At 34.9% G+C, this 20,593-nt stretch overlaps 1 protein-coding gene across 4 annotated transcripts in view; it reads left to right on the forward strand.

Annotated features, from left to right (window-relative positions):
• The window catches only part of LOC126851224 (protein timeless homolog), a 92,051-nt gene extending 72,153 nt beyond the window's left edge, over positions 1-19,898 (forward strand). For all 4 annotated transcript variants that reach the window (XM_050594946.1, XM_050594947.1, XM_050594948.1 and 1 more), the window contains exons 16-28: positions 9,993-10,052; positions 10,125-10,206; positions 10,551-10,749; positions 11,095-11,332; positions 11,648-11,748; positions 13,938-14,037; positions 15,266-15,400; positions 17,433-17,660; positions 18,228-18,512; positions 18,615-18,725; positions 18,843-19,022; positions 19,223-19,306; positions 19,396-19,898. In XM_050594946.1, coding sequence (XP_050450903.1) covers positions 9,993-10,052; positions 10,125-10,206; positions 10,551-10,749; positions 11,095-11,332; positions 11,648-11,748; positions 13,938-14,037; positions 15,266-15,400; positions 17,433-17,660; positions 18,228-18,512; positions 18,615-18,725; positions 18,843-19,022; positions 19,223-19,306; positions 19,396-19,616 — 2,024 coding nt within the window. In that variant the 3' untranslated portion in view covers positions 19,617-19,898. The remainder of the gene's footprint in view (positions 1-9,992; positions 10,053-10,124; positions 10,207-10,550; positions 10,750-11,094; positions 11,333-11,647; positions 11,749-13,937; positions 14,038-15,265; positions 15,401-17,432; positions 17,661-18,227; positions 18,513-18,614; positions 18,726-18,842; positions 19,023-19,222; positions 19,307-19,395) is intronic.
• The last annotated feature ends 695 nt before the right edge of the window (positions 19,899-20,593 follow it).

The following is a 20,593-nucleotide window of genomic DNA, read 5'->3' on the forward strand; positions in this document are numbered from 1 at the left end:
AATATCATGCGGTCCAAATGCTTTGAATGCGTCGGTTACCATAAAAATGTTGCTATTATTTAAAGTAATGAGCAGAATAAAACGATCATTGACATTACATAAGCGACAATTACACTTATGGTTGTGTTATTAGTCAATAAAATAATTTTCAATAATTTGTAATAGAATGGAATTTAATTTAAAAGTTGCTATTACAGAGAGCAGGATTTGTTGTTTTAATATAAACGTAAATTTGGACAATCTTATTAGTGATTGCATTTTTAAGAACAATATTTAATTTTCATGTACATGGAAACAGTGATCGTAAAAAAAAAAATTTTTATAATATTGAGGTACATAATATTCCCGATTTATCACGAGTTTGTCAACCGTTGCGTGCTGTTTACGATGAATTTGGCTTGCGCAAGTATATCAGGTACTTGGAGATCTATGTCGTGCTGGTTAGTAGCTGCTAGAAGCTGCTGGGATACGGATAAGCAGGTAATCTCGTTGTAGTACGTCTTGCATGCGTTCTTTGTCTACCATGGCGCGTATATCGCCCGAGATGCGATGCCCTTACAAAGCTTTAGCTTTCTACCCTCTGTAATATTACGTTGTTTTATATAAAAAAGAAACGATATTTACGATATCACGTGAAGTCATATTATTAAGTTATTATGTTGAATATTGTACAGCATCCTTTTTAAATCTCAAAAATTATAGGAAACAATTTTTTTTTTCCCAGGGCAGATTATGTATTGATAAATTTTATTTTTATTCTAGTCCTCTCTCTCCTTCACTCTTACATTTTTTTTTTTTTTTTTTTTCTTTTAATGTCAATAATATAACGCTTTATCAAATAAAATAAAATAAATTCTAAGTAATAATATTTAAGAATCGGGTTAAGTAATATTTCCAAATTTTTGGAACGTTTACTGAAAAATTGACAAAAAGCATCTTGTCAAGTTTTCTTTCTTTAGAGTCTAAAGTTGAGACTGTTCGTATATCTTGAACGACCTACTTTATATGTTGAATCATACTCGCCTCGTGAAACGGTCCGAATGATAAAAGCACATTTTTTGGCAATGATGAAACTGTACTGGATAGTAGCCGTCCACGTGCATTCTCGACCAACAATCCGGGAGAATTCGCGCGCGGCGCAATGAAAATTTTCCATTTATGCGGACGTAGATAAAGCAGGTCCAAAGATAATAAGCAAGCGAACGAGCGCATGAACGCGGTGTTACCGGGCGCATTGTTAGTTAAGCCAAGAGATAGCTGTGATTTAGAACGTTGAGCGCAGGACACGTCGAGATGGTGAGAAAAGGGGAAATCTCGGTAAAAGAGAGAGAGGGAGCATCTGGCCGAGAGAGTGGTACTGCAGGAACAATGCTGAGGTATGTATATCTATGAGCAGACAACCGGGCAACCAACCAACGGACGCCAAGCTACAGCCAGCAATAGCAATGGGCCGTAGGGATGGCTCGTAATTGTCGAGCGGTCCTCAAGTGGCAACGACGGCGGTCAATTTCACCCCTACGCTCGTACCCTGGAACCGCGACACCGCAGAGACCCCTTTTACGTTCGGCGTACAGTATCAGGATTATGCTGGACACGAGGGGGGCGCCGTCGTAACTCGATAGTCCCTCCAAGTGATCGAGGTTACGCGGCAACTGTTCCTCCTCCGTTTTACATTCCGCTGGTTTTGAGAAGGAAACTGCTATTCCCGTGCTTCTCGGCCGGTGCTCCTCTTTATTTCCTCGTGTCTATGAATCTAAATAAAAACAAATTAAGAGAGATATATCGACGTGCTGGCAATTGCATTTAAAGTGAATGTATCACAATCAGCGAGAAAAACTTTTATTTAAATGTCTGGGATAGAAAATCTGAAATACGCGCAAAACAATATTTATTATCAAGATCCATCTAAAAAGAAAAAAAAAAAAAAATACATATAATACACTTTTGACATTTACTTTATAGATATATCAACTCGGAAGCGCATAAAGATAGTCGTTGCCAATTTCCACGCCCTTTATTACAGTACTTGGATCTGGCTCAAAGTTTATTTCGCATACTCGCTATAATGGATATTTTATGCTATTTCACGTTACTAAAATGATATTATCGGATCCTCGCCTTTTTTGGATAGATTCCAAAATTGGCTAGGACGAGTATCGTCCGACAAAATTACCTCTGTCAACATAAAATGCCGTTGTGAAAGAGCAATCAATTCTTACTTCCATCCTTTCCTCTTGCTCAAGCAAATGCACTGAACTCGATGGCGATTTATCAGACTTTGCATATCCCCTCTCACTAGAAATGCATATGTCGTAAGAAGTTGCGCGGAAACTTTTTTACGTAGCGTAAAAAATTGCATTATTCTTGCCGTATGTCAACAATCGCTCGCCATGTTACCGTAAAATATATTTGCTAAATGCGCGCATAATGTAAAAAAGATTAGCAAACGTTATTGTAATAATGAATCATGTTGAATGTGCGAAGAATGAAAAATGTAAAAAAAAAAGAATTAAATAACTGTCGACGTTGCCGTAACAAAGAATAATGCGTGTAGGTTTTAACAATACGCGTTGGCAGATGTTTGAGTTTTCACGAAAGTTTTTAATTAACGCGAAATTGCATTTCATTAGCGATCTCACTGTGTTTTCCAATCCGTAATAAACTATGAAAGAGATATGTGTTCGGATTGACAAAAAAAAAAAGTAACACTTTTTAATACGGAATTTTTGCCATTTTTTCTCCGAAGCTCTGAAATAACACATGCCGCTAATTACTATCGATCTCTGCGCAACATATGGCTGGCGAAATCGAAAAATGTAAAATTTTCACGTGCAAAAGCAAAAATTTACGACAATCAACATTCATAGTAAAAGTTATTTGAACAACGATGACATGTATTTGTGTATTTATATGTATGTCACTTCCGTGTCTCTTTGATATACGAAATACAAATCTATATATATGACATTTATAAATGACATACATTTTTTTACTAATACTAAAATAACATGCAAAAACTCATTTTTCCATTTATCTTTCTTGAAAAAACACGATTATTATGAAATATATTTTTAATAATACAAACAGTTAAGTATACAGGTGCGTGCCTTCATAAAAGAAGGCGTGTAAGACAGTTCTCGTGTATCTTTTCTTAATCGAGAAAAATGACACATTACGAAAAGTTAATCTGCTATTGCGCAACGATCGCAGACCGTCGTTAATATAGCAGTAAACATAGCGGAAGTCGTAAAGAAGCTTTCAGGAAATTCCTTCGGCGAGCGGCATAACACGCCGTGGTCATTATTGAGATACGGGATGGGAAGGTGAGACGAGGTGCGGCATTATTTACTATCGAGTATTTCTTCTTTCGCAAACTTATTTTCTGTCTAGTTACACATCCGTAATAGGCTGTGTTTGAGTATCTCGTTAGCAACTGAAAACTGCCATGTAAATTGTGGACATTTGATTGCCTTAATATACGCTTGTCTTATTTCGACCGTTTATTTTTACAGAATTAAAAAGGAAAAGAGATTTTTCATAAATTCATTCATTTTATCCAAAGTTCTCTAGATAGTGTCTCCATAATTGTATGAAAAAATATTATGACTTAATCGATTCTGATTAAAATAAAAAAATCATCATCAACTTTTTGAAATATATCGAGAAAAAATTGATTTGTTCTATGTATAAAAATAAGATAAGATCATCGAAAAATAAATATTTTACAATATTTTATACGCATATTATTGCATATTTTATGTTATAGATAACTGTATCAAAATATTTATGTAAAAGTACAAAACATCTTGTACTTATTTTTCAATAATTTCATTTTAGTTTCTTTATTTTAAAATACGAGAAAGATTATTTGTTTCCACAGGGAATAATTGTGTAGCGATATATCCTATTTGTTCCATAAAAAGTTCTAGAAAACTTTAAAATATCAAAAGAAGAATTGCGCTGCTATCTTTGATAATTTCTGAGAAAATAGTTTGTGTTTACGTTTACTCGGAGTTTAAAAAAAGTCATTAAAAAAAAGAGAAGGCAAAGAAAATATAACAAAATTGCTACGTGACAACGTTGACGTATCAATTTGGCGTGCTGTCTGAAGTTTTAATTCGAGATAAAAGCGAAAGGGGAGTTTTGCAACGGCGCGTGATTACTTAGCGGCTATGTACAGTAGCAGAAATGTCCTCGTTAAAATCACTTGCCGTAATCCCGCTGCTTTTACTTTTCATGCAAAAACATTCGACGATAAAGTGCACCTGCAACAACAGAAATGAAAGTCACGATTCGAAATGCGAAACTGCGTTGGAAACTCGGCTTCAGAATGCATTCAAAACCACGATCTATTTCAGAATCACTTTTCGTATAGCTAATTGAGATTGAAATTGATTTACACAGCATTATTAACTTGTTATTCAATATTAATATAAAACGAAAATCAAATCATAAAATTACAGATAATATTAACCTTTTAATTTTAATCTTTCTTGGAGCATAACAGACATTTATTATCAAGTATGTTAAATATTTCTTAGAAATATTCTTATATGTAAAACACAGATTTTTCAGCAATCTTTTTTTTTTTGCTTGAAAATAGATTGAAATAACAAATTTAATAAGTTTTAATAACGAAACAATTTTACAATTGTTAATTATAAAACAAATGTTGAGACGATTTCTATTGAATTTTCTGAAATGAATGACAGTGTCCTTAGGTGTATTTTGTTTTAGCTTTCAGATCATTATGCTAAATAGATGATAAATTGTTTGCGTTTATACAAACAGTTAAGTCGATTTAATAATGGATGATCATATTGCCGCTAAAGTACTGACATTACTAGCAATATATGTATATGTATACGTTTCGGAGATGTTGGAATATGGAGCTTAGCAACGGTCAGTCTGGTGGAAGGTAGCCAGACGGATCAATATCGCATTACTATAAATAATTAATAGACGGCTCCTATGCGTGTCGCATAGCCTTCTAGCTATCCTAATTTTCTGCCGGATTCACTTATCGATATAATAAAAGCTCAAATGAGTCAATGATCATTTATCGTACGGAAACATTGATTTCTCGACTAGTATCGCTTTAGTTTTTCTATTCATGAGTTTATTATAATGTTTATTATATATATAATATATATATATATATATATATATATATATATATATATATTACATTAATATTCTTGCTTTGCTTATGTAATGTTTCTTTTTTTTTCATGAAAAATTTTATTTGTATTTAACATTATATTTTATTCGAACAATTTTACAAAATTTTTTTTTATTTATAAAATTGTATTGTATTTTTAAAAATTTGTTTTAAAAAGTTTCTCGAATATTTTTTTTATTAATTTTATCACGATTAATTAATAAATGATAATTGGAAAATTGTTATTAATGAAAAGTGTCATTGCATTTTAATAAATGATAAAATATCAAGGATTATGGGTTATGAAGTCAGCAAATTTTTAGTTTTTTCCTCTCTTTCTCTCTCTCTCTCTCTTTTGTCATCTTTTATTCTTCGCAAGATGAATCGGTCTCTGGAAATACGCAAGAGATACGTAGTCCAAAGTCATGTTTGCGATCTCGTCCGCTATTCGTCCAGTCCAGGAATTGCTCGGCGTACGTTATGCCGCGGCAACGAACCCTGAGGGCACAATAAAACTGCATCTAAACATAGTGAGGGAGCAGAACGGGAAGAGAGATGAGGAGAGGAAGGAAAAGGGTGAAAGGTATTGGGGAGAGGAGAGATCGGAGCTTGCATCGTTACAGAAAAAGGTTGGGTCGAAATAGAGTGAGGAGATTGAGGCGAGGGGGCCGGGAAGACGTGATCGCGTTAACAACCGCCGAGAAAAGCAGGACGTTTCGAGCGATCCGCTTTGAATAAGTAGTTACCGGCCTAATAGTAGTACCGGACTGTGACGATCGTTGAATACCGAAATTTCGGCCAGGCACGTCGTCGGGCTACGAGCAGATTGGTTAAAGAAGGGACAAACTCGCGGGAGGGTTGCTCGAGTCCGCACAGCTTGCGGACTTGGTTTAGATCTACGGTATTAAATCGCTATAAACACGTCGATCGCCCGCCCGATGACTCCACGTAGCTATCTCATACGCGGCTGTTGAATATAAAGCCTCTTCCCTCCCCCCCTCCCCCCCTCCCCTCTTCGATTCCGGTCATTGCCCTCTTCAATTGTCAGTTTTTTCCTTGTTCGGCACGTATATCGAAATAACCCTCGAAATGTACGCCGCGCGATGACCTCAATTCGTATAAAAAATACTAGATAGATCTTGTGGATTTTGTTCAGGAGAAACGATATTTTATTCGTGGAATATAACTTTTGCATACAGCTTTTGCAGCTTTCTCTATTTTATGTAATTTAATCAGGACCCCTATCACGATGATGGACTATATTCTTTGTGTACGATACGTTTTGAAACGGTTAGTGGAAAAAGAGCGAAAAGCGTGTTTCTTGAGATAAATGCATTTAAAATTTTTATCTTGCAGAATGCTGGAAGAAGCGCAATTACTATTCCATTTCCACGTTTAATGAATAAAATATTAACAGTATAATTTCAAATATATTTATCTCAAAACGTGATTTCTACTCGCATGCCTTTTTCAAGTCGTCACATTGCCTCAATTTTTTCTGCTTCACCGATCCAAGCGAGACGAGTAGGAAACAAGTGAACGCAATGCAGGATAAGAGGAAATGTCAGCATCTTTCCTTTTTTCGAAATTACAGAAAAATGAATGTGCTGGACGTTCCCTCGTTCAAAAATATCAGTGAATTTCCGTGCGAGAGAGAGAGAGAGAGAGAGAGAGATACGAGACGCAGGTTATCAAGGTTACAATTTCCGCGATATTCACGCTGTCCTAAATCCCAGGGACGTGATATCCTTTCGCAATAATGAATTTGTCGTGAACTGGCAAAACATTGGAATAGCTCTCTTCCTTGATTTCAGGAGTAAGTTACTCTTTACGGTTGATTCATTTAGTGGGTTACGAGTCTTATCAAACTACAAGTAACTATGGTTTACAAGACTGCTTTGCACTCCTTTTAAATTTTAAACTTTTTCTATTGAGGAAGTTGCTTTACATCATCGTTGGAAACTTTACCTTTTAATTTTCCATTTTCTAACTTGCTATTAACTTTCTATCTTCCATGAGAAAAATTATACTTTTGATAAACGGGATGAAAATCATTTTGTATTTGCAATTATGAAAATTATGCAAAAGCAATGATATTGTGAAGATTTACAAGTGAAAAGAAATTACAATATAAAATGCCATAAAGATTTCTTTTCATTTTTCTTTCTTTCCTTTACTTTTTTAACTTTCAGCGTTTAGTTTCAGTTTAGCCATTAAAATTAAAACCTTTACAAGCATTGAATTATGATCTTTTCAAAAATCCTTTATCAATACAGATCTGAGTTTTATCAAATAACCTTTCTTTTATTTGTAAAATAAGAACAATTTTTTTGCCTCTATAACATTTCATTCTCTCGATGTAGTGTTAAAGCGCTTAGTATTAAAAAGCGCATCGAATCCGAAGCGAAATTTGCTCATACGGAGATACGGATCTTAATGCCATCAGACACTACCTTTTTTTAGATGGAATATAAATATAAAAAAAAAATTCTTCAACACACGCATATACACACGTACACATCGCGACGATGTTCTCGTGGACGACGGTTATTATTATCTCTTCACAAATTACATCGAGGTAGCGTAGCAGGGCTTTTGGTCTCAGCCGTGATAAACCCATCTACTCCTATCCTTCGCCATGCTTTCCTCCGCCCTTGTTTCCCGTCCCTCCGTCTCTATTATTTTCAACCGCCCAACTTCTGATATACCTGCAACCCCATTTACCTAGCTACTCTATGTACTACGCGTTAGACAACACTTATTATCCAGGTAATACAATCGCATAATGCGCCCCTCGTCTTTGCGCCCATGATAATGCCTAATTTAATGGCAAGGAGGAGAAGCATCGCAATCTCGAGTCTAACGAGAGATCGCTATCCGGATGTTACGCGCCGTCGATCAAATTAATTTACAATTATGATTATAACGATATCGCTCGTCCGAGCGTTGTTTTCGAAACATGAATCTATATCGAATTACTAAACTTTGCTTTAAGATAAATGAGAAATAATATATGCAACGTTTTACGTCTTATATTCGTAAAAAACACTTGTAATTAAAAATATAATAATTTCCAAGATTTTGTTTAAATTATGTTTTTTTTTTTTTATATATATATATAACACTTATATTATTTTATATAGCGTATGCATGTGTGTAATACAATATCAATCATTGTAAAGTTATCTATTTCAACGTGATAAAAACAACGTAAAAGATCGATGACAGAATGACTAACGAGCAAAGTTTGGCAGTTTGTAAATTTGAAAAAAACTTTGTACAAATGCGCGGAATAGTTCAGCTCTAACATATAACTATCTTTCGTTACGGGGAGTGGTCAAAAACGAATTTAGGGAAAAAAAGACCGTATCATGGGCTACAAAATTTAACGATGTTATAGAACATAATAAATAATATATATGTCTGTAATTAAAAAAAAAAAAACTGAAATGTATCTTTTTTTTGGTCTTCGCATAGCAGTGGATGCATCATAAATTTAGCATAAATTTATTATTAATTAATTTACGAAATATGCAAATTACATGCTTGAAGAGTATCGAAACGTGAATGTTAGCCGCTTAACAATCTCGTGCGACCGTATCACGTGTACGGTCTCTTTTGCACATACATTTAGGCACTTATACATACACAATACACACACACACACACACACACACACACGTATGCATTCTCGTAGAATACATTGTGCGTGGGAACGTATCGGCGAGAAATTGCGGGGAGACGATCGATAGTTGGACGCAACGAGCTATCGCAAATATCGACGCAACTTCTCCGTATCGGACGTGCTCGAATAATAATAATAATCGATAATTCTCGCGTTAAATGCTTGATCCTTTGCATATATTTGGAGATCTATTATCACAGACGAAATTATCAATCTTTTTTATTGAACTAAATTGCGCTAAAGATTGCACTAAAGATGCATAAATATGGAAATTACTTTCTCTTCTTTAGAAAACGATACAAAAAACGAGCGACGCATTTTTATGCACCCAGTTTCCGTTAGGCACTCGTAAGCGCACTGTATTTATTTGTAAATTTTTTTTTAATCTACGCAAGAGATGGAACAAGATTCTTTTGAATAAAAAAAATCGTTAAATGTAAAAGTATATAAATCTCACTCGATATTCTCCTTGATATAAAAATTTTTGTCTCATTGCAAGACATCCTGCATAACTATCCAGGAACTCGGAGAAAAATTTCTCTAAAAATGGAAGAAAAATTCTTTAAGAAATCTATGGAAATATTCTCGGAATCGTACTCCATGCTGAGAAAGCAAAAGTTTCCGTTAACACTTTTAATACATCAACGGGGATGAAGCATTTAAAAATCCGAGATAAAAACAGCGCGAGTCGGACGAGACTTTATTTTATCTCGAATTACTGTTTCGAGTTGAGCAGACCGCGGAGAAGAGACAATTAAAACTTTAAACTGAAATAGCACCAGCGTCACCCTCACTTGGACAAACTGAATTCTTCGGACGGTGGAAAGCTTTCTTTAGTTGGAGCAACAACTCGCTCAAAGAAAACTTTTCGCGATGATTTAAAACGCTTCATCGATGTACTTTTAAAAGTACTTATGTATTACGATCTACATATCGAAATCATCATTATCTCAAAAACTTACACAATAGGAATTTACATTTATATTGAGAGAAATAATTAGATTATTGACTATCAAATTATCACATTCAAACTCAAAAACTAAAAATAAATATTTTTAAACTAGAGCATTTCTTGTCTATCAATGATTAATGTTTCATGTAAATTTTATATTAAACGTTTTAAAAATTTATTTTATTTGTTTTTAGTAATAGAAGACCAGCATGTCACTCAAGAAGTAAATGAAACTTCTGTAAATCATGAATCAGGTAAATATCGAACCTTTTGATTTGAAGCTTTACACATTTATTTTTGATATATATAAATAATCTTTTTAATAGAGGAAGAAGAAAATGATGAGGAAGACGAAGGAGAAACTATTTTTCACGAGACTGATTTTAAATTGGATGAATTTCTTCAAAGGTGCGATATAAAGAGACAATATCAAATATATTGATTTATTTATTTATGAATATTGTTTGATTATATCTTTAATAATTTACTTTAAACACTATTTAATTTTATAATTAAGTTTCAAAGTAAAATTTTGTTAAAGCCCATTTTTTAATGTCTTGTTTTTTCTTTCTTCTTGTTTCAACAAAAAATAAAATTTTTAGACACTTTGTAGCAACTCTAACGCGATCTGTTAAAGCAAAGTTTTAATTATAAAGAAACAAAATATATGTTAAAAAATTGTACATAATACCTATAAACGATAAAATAAGGCAATATATCTTTGCTAAAAGAGAGAAATGTCTCATTCAAAGGTTCGCCAATGTTAAGGCTGTTAAAGCTTTAACACTGTTACTGCAGAAATTCGAGGATAATACGGTCGAAGTAAATCACTACGTAATAAAAATGCTACATCGAATTGCTTGGGATTGCAAAATGCCAGCCATGATATTCCAAGCGTCCATATTTCGGATATTTCAAAGAATCTTTAAGTCAAAAGATCCTGCACACAAGGTAATAAGGTACACCAAATAAATTGTTTAATTACGACACTTTTATATTATAATTTCTAATATAATGTGAAAATTATCAACAACATTATACAATTTTGATGGCATCTAATTATCACCTAGTCGAATATATAGACCTCTCTTCTTCGTAACATAACACTTTATCATCGTTCTCTGCACATAATGAAAGCATAGATAAGACTTTACTGTGTTTCTCAGCGATAAAGCTCCCCTTTCTTATGCCGCGCGATAAATTCCACCACCAAGGTTTTTATTTCATCCTTGTATCGAGCTTAATGGCCCACGGAAGTAGACTTGTCGAGCAGCGAAAAATCGATCCTTGCTTCAGGAGCTCCAAAAGTTCGCGGTCTTCATAATCCGCCGTTTCATCGAAGTCGCTCAGAAGAATCGGAAGTCGTACATGGAGCTGCTCTTCTGGAAGACCACCCGTGACGCGACAGAGATTGTGGATGGCTACAACGCGGAAACGAGTAACAAGAAAGTTTCACGAGCAGTTTGGACGGAAGTGGAAGAGGACGAGCTGCGTGCTCTCTTCATGGAGCATCAGACTAACAAATACCCTCAAGGTAAAATCTTTATATCTATTTCTCGTGGATATGAATCCCATGCCCATGTTGTTGAACTCGATAGATTAACGTTTTCTTATGAAATTCGAAGAAATACTCGAAACGCACAATTTTTCTTGACACAAGACACAAACATGTAAGACATATAAGCGCGCGCAGTTCAGAATAAATCGTTTATCTTTAATATTTTATTGTTATTGTTTGAATAAGTTAAAAAAAAATTATTAATTTTTTAAATTAAAAATGAGAAAAAGAATTACTAGACCAAAATTGGGCTATTCAAATATTGCAATAATTATGTATATAAATTTATAGACCTGATCGATTGGTTATTGGAGCACATCATCAACGAAAATAGAACGCGACGTACCATCATTAAAAAACTCAAAGAAATGAGTTTAATTGTCAATTCTAAGGTCAGTTATATTTATTACATATCAATTATAATTTATTTATTTTAAATTAAATATTTTGTCGTAAAGATAAAAAAAAATAAATTTAAAAGATTTCGCAAAGATTTCTCTCCACCGAAAAAGTACTCGGTCCATTCATATGTCCCCACGGCAATCCCCTGTCGCGCTTCGTCTGACAAGATCAATGATTTACGAGAAGCTTGAAAGGGTAGGAGGGGGGTCGTTCACCCGGCCTCGAAAATAAGTTTCTAGACTGCCTCCGCTGACGGGGTGAACATATGCAAAAAATGGAGCCGGGAATTGCTACAAGAACTGTAAATTCTCCGGAGACAATACCTACGAGGCGAGCTTTCCACCCTCGTTTCTTCCTTTCTCTTTCTTCCACGATTTCTACCAAGCGGTTGCGTGAGACTTCCGAGCTGCGTGTTTCTTCTACCAACCGGTAGTTTCTTTTCCCGAGTATGGAAATATCTGTGCGTCCCCTCGTCAACTCGCGACTCTAAAACTGACGCCTCCTCGAGAAAAGCTATCGTTTTGTTTGCCTTCTGCCTTACGACATACGTATAAACATTTGCATCACCCTTCGGGGCACAACGAGAGCACAAAGGAAACGTGACCCAACGTGACTCGTGCTTCGAATTTGTCAAAGTGTAAATGAATGTGTTATATATGGGTATAGTGTAACTTTTGTTTCAGTAGAGTATGGATTAAAATATAATAAATACTTTATTTTTAATCCCCAAGTATCATAATGTAAATTACTAGAGTACTAATTTATATCATGATGCAGTTATATAATCCAGAGAATATTTAATATTTAATTAATTCCGAAACGAAAAGTGCATTATATTTTTTCCTGGAATTATTAATATTTTCTAAAGAATATTTTTCGAGATGGATATATTAATCCCGCTAAGCTTGGATACGCCTTTCTTTTTCCTTCATTATAACTCTTTTCTTCTGAAAATACACGGTGCAATACGGTGATAAAGCATGGGAATGCGTTAATCAAGCTTCTTATTGCGGCAGAGGAGTTACTAACTAGTTACCGGCTTATTTAAAACTTGAAATTAATTGAGTTTGTAGAGAAGCTTCTAACAAGGGAAAAAAGCACGTAGCGGAGAATAAGCGATGCAATACACAATACCGGATCTTATCCTCCGCTGTGCTTTTTGTAGATTTTGTAGATGAAGCGCGACGTATAAGAGATTCAGCAAAAAATTTCATTCGCTTGGAAGATGTCAGCGGTTTTTTGACGCCGGCAGTTTTTTCAATAATTACTTTAAAACAAAACGCTGATCGGTCATTTACAATCTTTATTCTTAAAATCACACATATCTTTCAGCTGCTTACTAAAATTTCATTTTCTTCAAAAGAAATACATTTGACATAAGTAATTTTTTTTTAATGAAAATAGAAACGTGCAAAAAATGTAATAAATTGTTTGATACTCACTTGATGTTAATCATGATCTAGGAGAGAAAAAAAAGATTCGTTTCTCCCTTGCTCTTAATTTGCTATTAATCATGAGTGTGCAATCATCGGCGAAGAGGGTTGCTACGTCAGCGGAAACGTTTCCTCCAGCGTATTATCGATTCCTTCGCGAGGTCTTCCGGGGGAAAGGCTTAACCGCGGAAATGTTTCATTTAAATAATTTCATGCGTGAGTACGTCTCTTGAAGCGTAGAAGAAAGAGAGAGAGAGAGAGAGAGAGAGAGAAACAGAGACAGAGACAGGGAACGGCCGAATCAGAGACTACGAGGCCAAGTATTCATTTGACGTTCATTTAGTTCATGGAAGTCGTACAATATTGCTCCGACCATTTAGGGACACTCGTAGAAGTCCTCGTTCCCTCGAGGGTGGAACGTAATCGCTGGAAAACGAGCGATCTCCCGACTTCTGTTTTTTTAAATACACCTACTGACTTAGAAACTGCTTTTCTAGAAATTATAGGGGATGCTTTCTCTCATCAAATCCGGAATTTAGGCATACACAAAGTACTTTCCGAAAAAGTTATGAGTCAAATAACTGAGTGCTGAATAACTGAATTTATATATTTGTAAAGATATATCTGTATATTTTCTCTTCGGATCAATATTTTATTATAATTATTTTTTGAGATTTAAAATATTTTTAATTTTTTTATCTACATGCACAGTTTAACTTATTATTTTTAATTTTGCAATTAATTAGAACGTACGAGCTGAGGTACAAAAGAGGTTGCCTAAGGAATGGTCTGAGGAAGAAATCACCCAGCTTACCGAGCTTTGGACACAGTTCAAGGACGATGACGGTAATTTTTAAAATTTATTTTTCTTAAATTATTTTCTCATTGATGTTTCTTAATTCTTTTTTTAAATTTTTCATTTTCTCAAAATATAAATCTGATTAGTCGATATTAACTCTCGCATCATTCATTTATTTTGCATGTTAATGTCGAATATTAATTTGTAACGCGATAAAATTATTATCATAATTAATTGTGGTTATTAATTAGGAGTAAAAAAAATAAAGAGCGAAGTTTATAACTTGATGACATAAACTTTTCACAAGAATTTGACGATATATTGTAACTTTGTAATTTATCTGCGAATATTACACATACACTGAATATGGCCTTAACCCAATTCTCGCGATATAAATTTATTCGATAGAAATTTACCATAAATTTTCGCGTTAATTCTAACCGGTTATTCGCGTTCCGAAACTGTTGAAATATTTCGTGAATGCGAAATTCGTGCGAGAATTCGTTAACACCGGAACGATTCCTAGGATTTAATTAAGCTCCGAACATCGGACACGCTTGGCTGCTTGTAGTAATAATTTCGAATCCGCTGGGACGAACGAAGAATAATATCCTTCCTGACAGAGACATTTTCAGAGAAGTCTTGTAAAACTTGTTTCATTTTCATACGAATCCACCGCTCTCCATAACTTTTAATCTCCAAAGTCGCTTCCACGCCAGGCGTAATTCTCAGATGTCCGCGAAATGTCAAGGGCATTTTTCTTCACATTTCTTTCAAAAATGTCCGCAAAGTATTTTATTCTATCGTATTTTCATTCCGCAGTTGTTAAGACTAGAATTCCCAACCGACAAACGGAAAACATTCGCAAACATGTCACGTTGTAAGGGATAATTTTTTTATAAAATTAAATTCATATATCACATAATATAAATTGTATGTGTCGCGGAAACAATTTCCATCACAGAATCTAAATAGGTTTATGTAAAATTATTTTATAATCTTTCAAAAAAAAATTAAATTATTTGTAAGTCAAAAGTCTGCAAAGACCAGCATCCAATTGATGTATAAATACATTACGTGAAATAAAGAGGGAACGCTTGCGTTTCTCTTTGTAGACTTTAATTGATTTCAACTTTAAATCTCTTTGAAATCTCTAACAATCGTCTGGATCTTCTCTCGCCTGTGATTCTCTCACAAAGTCTCCCTATCATAGGGAGCGCGCTATACCATTTGACGACGCTATAAAAATCGAAACTGCACTTATGTTCTCGACAGATCCCGTGGATTTGATTTTCACCGGTCTTAGAATAAAGCGGCCGAAGCCGAAGATCAAGGAAAAGCTTTTGGAATTAGGACTGGCGCAGGATCGCAAGGAGCTGCGCAAAAAACGAGCCAGAAAAAGCAACCAGGGTGAGTATACCTATTCGTTCTTCCTCCCTCATCACAATCCAGTCTAGAGCATATCCCTTGTTCCGGCCAATCCCATCCCATTCCATTCGCATCTGTCTTTCTTACTATCCCCCGATTCCGCGACTATTCCCATTCGATCAGTCTTCTAGTAACGCGATTGCCGGCGACTGCATGGAGCGGCTCGCTTTCAACGGGGAGAGCGAAACGACGACGTAAAGATAGAGAGGGAACGCAAGGGAAAAAGTGAAAAGGAGCAAAGATCAATTTGTACAGGATTCTTCTCGCTTTCCTGTATATCCCGATTTCTTACGGATCGTAAAAAGAAAAAAAAAAACCTTTCGTCGATATTACCAACCAAGACAAGTTCGTTCGTATGTTTGCAAGATCGTTTCTGTTTCCCTTCGTTATTTTTCAAGAATCAAGCGAGTGCGGTCCTATGAAATTTTCTTGCTTCTCTACGCGAATTATTCCGCTCTTTGATTTCGATACTATGAAGAGGACGATATACTATCGTCAAACTGCACACACAGCGAGTGACATATTTAATTAATACTTCCTCATAAAATATCGATTTTATAAGAAAATGTTTCAATTATGAACAAGGAATGCGTGTAAAATTACAAATTCTCAGATATTTACATATATGCTACAAATATTGTACTATTTAAAAAATCGCGTGTATTTTTATTAAATTTAGAAATTAAATTCTCCTCTCTTCGTGCTATTCTGACGGTTTAACTGTATCGAATTACCGAACACATATAACATATGTATAATTGAATATATATATATGTATATATTGCATATGTATACATATCTATAATTATTCGTAATCTCGTGAAGGATAATCAAATATTTATAATTATTCTTTTTGAAACATCGCTTAAACTTACACCTGACAATGAAACAATAACAACAAGTTACGTAGCTTTTAATATTTCAAGATTTCAATATTAACAAATTATTAAATCCATTCTTAATTATTCAAAATACAGTATATATCTCTTTTTATTACGATTACGAAATAAAAAATAATTATGACAAATAAGATAATAATAATTAAAACAAATAATTAAAAATTCTGTTACGAATAATTTTTTTCTTTCAAAATGCAGAGTTTAAAAATCTCAAATATTTATATATTTTTTTTTTATTTGAACACGCAAAGTGTCATTAATCTTTCAAACAAATTTGTGTCATTCAATTTTTCAAAGACATTGGAATTCATATTTATGCTCTAATATATATCTTATTTCCGTCGGATATATTTGAAGTCTGTAGCGTTATCATCCTGGAATATCAATCTTGTTATTTAATATTTGGCAATTGCGAATTCCAGACGCACTTTTGCCGCTCTTGGACTAATATCACTCGTCTTAGCTTCTTATTATAGTGTCGGAAGGAATTTCATATTTATCATGGATATTGTTTTCCTCTCTCATGCCTTATTTATATTCAATGCATTGAGATAGCTCATATCATAGATATACAGCTGTGAGATGAAGCATTGCCGAGAAGTTTCGGTTCACCTTATGTGTCTTTGAAATAACATTTTCCCTCAACGTCATGTTTTGATGCAATTTCGCTATCCATATAGAATTATCCTATATAGAAAATGCTATTGTTCTTCTATCAGTAACATATAGCGCATATGCAATTAATATTTCATCAGTACATTCTAAAACAGATTTATATCGTGTATCTAATTTCTTTATTAATCTCTTTATTTGTAACATGTTTTAAAAAATTGTGCACGATGTGTGGGCAAAGATCCAAAACAGATATAAATTTATATCGCGCGCAAGATTACGTCTCGAATTTCCATGCGAGAAGAAAAGAAAAGAAATTTGTCATTCAGAGTGTTGCAGATTTTATACGTATACTTTAATATTTATCACGCTTGAGATTCACCTAATGTTACGTGAAATGCCTTCTACACACACATACGCGACACTGCGCGGCGTACTTTACATACGCTGATGAACACTCGCTCGGCAAAGGTTCACATCGTTTCCATGCATTGTGCGCAAAGGTAAATCGTCGTGGGAAACGCAAGCTGCCAGTAATTCTGACGGGAACGAAAGTTCAGCCACCGACGACGAAGACGACGAAGAAACTCGAAAATCCTCGAAGCGCGGCGGCGCGCCTCGTCGAAACGAGGAGTCGACGAAAAAGAAGCAACGGAACAGGCGGAAGCTACCGACGATCGTTTACACGGATGCACAATTATCCGCTCTCTTGAAGGACGTCATCGACAGGGGTGAGTATAGCTGCCTTCTTATATTTTTTTTCCTCCTCCCTTCATCCCCTCCTACCCCCTCCGTCGCGCATTCGCGTTTTTGTGATTAATGAAAGCGCACTTGTCGCTAGAATGGCGCGCGTCCCTCGTTTCCTTCGCGCAGGATAAATGTTCTTTTGGAAAAAAGGGAAAATGCGATGATTTGCAGAAACCATTACGTGAAAAAAAAAAAGAAATGATGACTCGTCAGAAAAACGACTTCTCAGGTCACTTTGTGGGGTTCATATGTCAATATTCGAACGCGGATCACGGTGCGCAAATCTTAAAAAAATAATTTTTTTTTTGTTTACGATATTTAATAAATTTAATCCACCTAATTCACTTTTATCAATTTACTCAAATAATACAGCAATTGGTAATATTCAAAATGTTCAACAAGTAAACCTTTACAAAAACAAATATTTTCAAAGTAAAAATTAACATGCATGATTATTATACATACATTAATTTTTATTAGCGAATAAAATTAAATTATTAACGAAGATTAATGCGGGAAATTTATTGGAAAAAAATCTCAATAAATCACAGACATGAGAGAGCCGTTGGAATGGCTCAAGGAATCTCTGCAAGACATTCTGGACGATCGTGACGAGGAAAGCTCCGAGGGCATACCCTTGGTGCCGCTGACAGATTACTCGTCGACCGCGATGGATTCACCGAGTTTTCAAAAGCTTCTCCGTGCCCTGGGATTTGTGCCACCGGCTGATGCCCAAGAATCTTATTGGCGTATGCCGGCGAATATGCTTACAGCTACCATTCAGAAACGCTACAAACTCATCGAAGATGTTTTAGCCGGCAAATTCATCGTCGAGGGTAAATGAAAATTGGCAATATCCAACATACAGTCACACATAGACATACATATCTCGAGTAAAAAATTTTCAAGTGAGGATCATTTACCGAAATGTTTTGCAGAAACGCGAGCAGAATCGCGTAAAAATCATTCCGATACTGACGAAAAGATGGATGATAGTGGAGACGATGTCGATGTATTTGAGAATGTTAAGAGGTTCTTTGCACCGACAGGTTAGTCAAATTATACTTTTCTATAGTTATTTGATAATTTTGTCGAAAAGTATGTTGGAAGGAATTATATGGGTATATCTATATAATTTTTATTACAAAATATTTTCTGTTTTTTAGAACCGGAACCATCAACTTCTAAACAATTGAAACCGCGCATTAAGATCCAGTTATCACAGGAATCTAAAGAATTGCAATTAAACGAAGAAAGCGATGAAGCAGAAGTTGCAGAAAAAAGTAATGAAGCAAAAGTTACAGAAAAAAATAATGAAGCAGAAGTTGCAAAAGAAACTAATGAAGGTATGTCATTATTAAGTAATTAATTAAACTATGAAGAATGGAATAACATTTTCTCGCCCTCTGTTATTCAAGCCAGTAGACTGATAGTCCTTTATCACGATCATTTACCGACAAATATATTTTTGTCATTTATCAAGTTTAATTTTTAAACAATAATTTTTTTAATAACATATGCAATGATGTAAAATTTTATGGCATAGGCAATGCAAGAAACCGCGTAAGAATGTTTGATGATTCCTCCGATTCGGAAATAGAAATTCAAAGGGACATTGATGGTAAAAATGGTTAGTAACGTATACTGATAAAAGATAACTGATCGATCTCCGATCTCTTTATAGGTTAATGTTAATATAAATTTCCATATATTTTACAGACGATACAAAGAGGGATAGATCCGATTCTTCCGATACAGATAAACCGTCCAGTAAAAAACGTCGATTACTTGATAGTGACGAAGAATCGTCGAAAGATGATAATGCTAAGACAAATGGCTCTCACGTAATAATTAGCGATGACGAAGAATCTCCATTGTCTAATGTGTCATCCGACCGACCTAAATTATCTCGCGTAATAATTAGTGACGAAGAAGATTAAAAGGAAACATGTTTAATTATTATTTAATACAATTTTTCAAATATTCAAAATATTCTGAAATATTAAAAATGTTTTAGATATAGTACGTACTATAATATATTATTTTAATGTCTTTTTCAATTCTAATAAAAAAACAGCATATTTTATCGATTATCTCTATGAAAAAGATGCATCGCTGAAATTAAAAGTTGCAAAAATAAAAAAAGAATCAAGGAAGACAATCAGTTTCGGTGAATCATTATTAACATATATCTCATTTATAAACAAAATATATAAATTTATAACTCGATTTTTGAATATTTTTGTTATTACTTTAACACGGTTTCCTTCAGTTGGGAAGGTGTTTGAGACACTCTTACAGGCATCGACTTTATCCACGAATGCTCGAACGAGGGCATTTATACGTAAGCTTCGTCAAGATTTCACGATATGCCTTTACGTGACAATCGGTTGCACCCGATCGGATACACTTCAGGGTGCCAAGAAAAACAGTTCCCGAAAGGCGTCCACATTTCGCCAAGTAACGACGAAGAGAACATGCGAGCGCGGTGGTGCTGGCTGGCAAAGCCAGCTGGCTGATTTCTCTTGAATGAGTCCGGGTCACGTGACCAACAAGCGCTCTCCCCTCCCGAGATAGTAATATGGCGCGCGACTACCTCCTCGGTCACGTGTATCCCGGTTCGATGGTTGGCCAATGTGGATGACTTTACGTCTTTTGATGGGCAGGTGAGGAGTCTTGGCGAGTGTTAACGATACGTACGTGTGCATCGAGACGTAATCGTGCGAGGAAAGACCGGCTCTCCACCTTTTTCAATAGCTACCTTCGACGGTTAACGACGACATCACCGACCGCGACGACGCATAATTGCGCATAATATTAGGACTTCGCGACTCGCGGGTGTACGATCAGGGAATCATGCCGGACCAGGAATGAAAAACCTAGCCGCAGACCTAGTCGTCAAATGTATTGTATATAC

The sequence above is a fragment of the Cataglyphis hispanica genome, chromosome 7 (genome assembly GCF_021464435.1).
Source record: "Cataglyphis hispanica isolate Lineage 1 chromosome 7, ULB_Chis1_1.0, whole genome shotgun sequence".
NCBI classification, from domain to species: Eukaryota; Metazoa; Arthropoda; class Insecta; order Hymenoptera; family Formicidae; genus Cataglyphis; species Cataglyphis hispanica.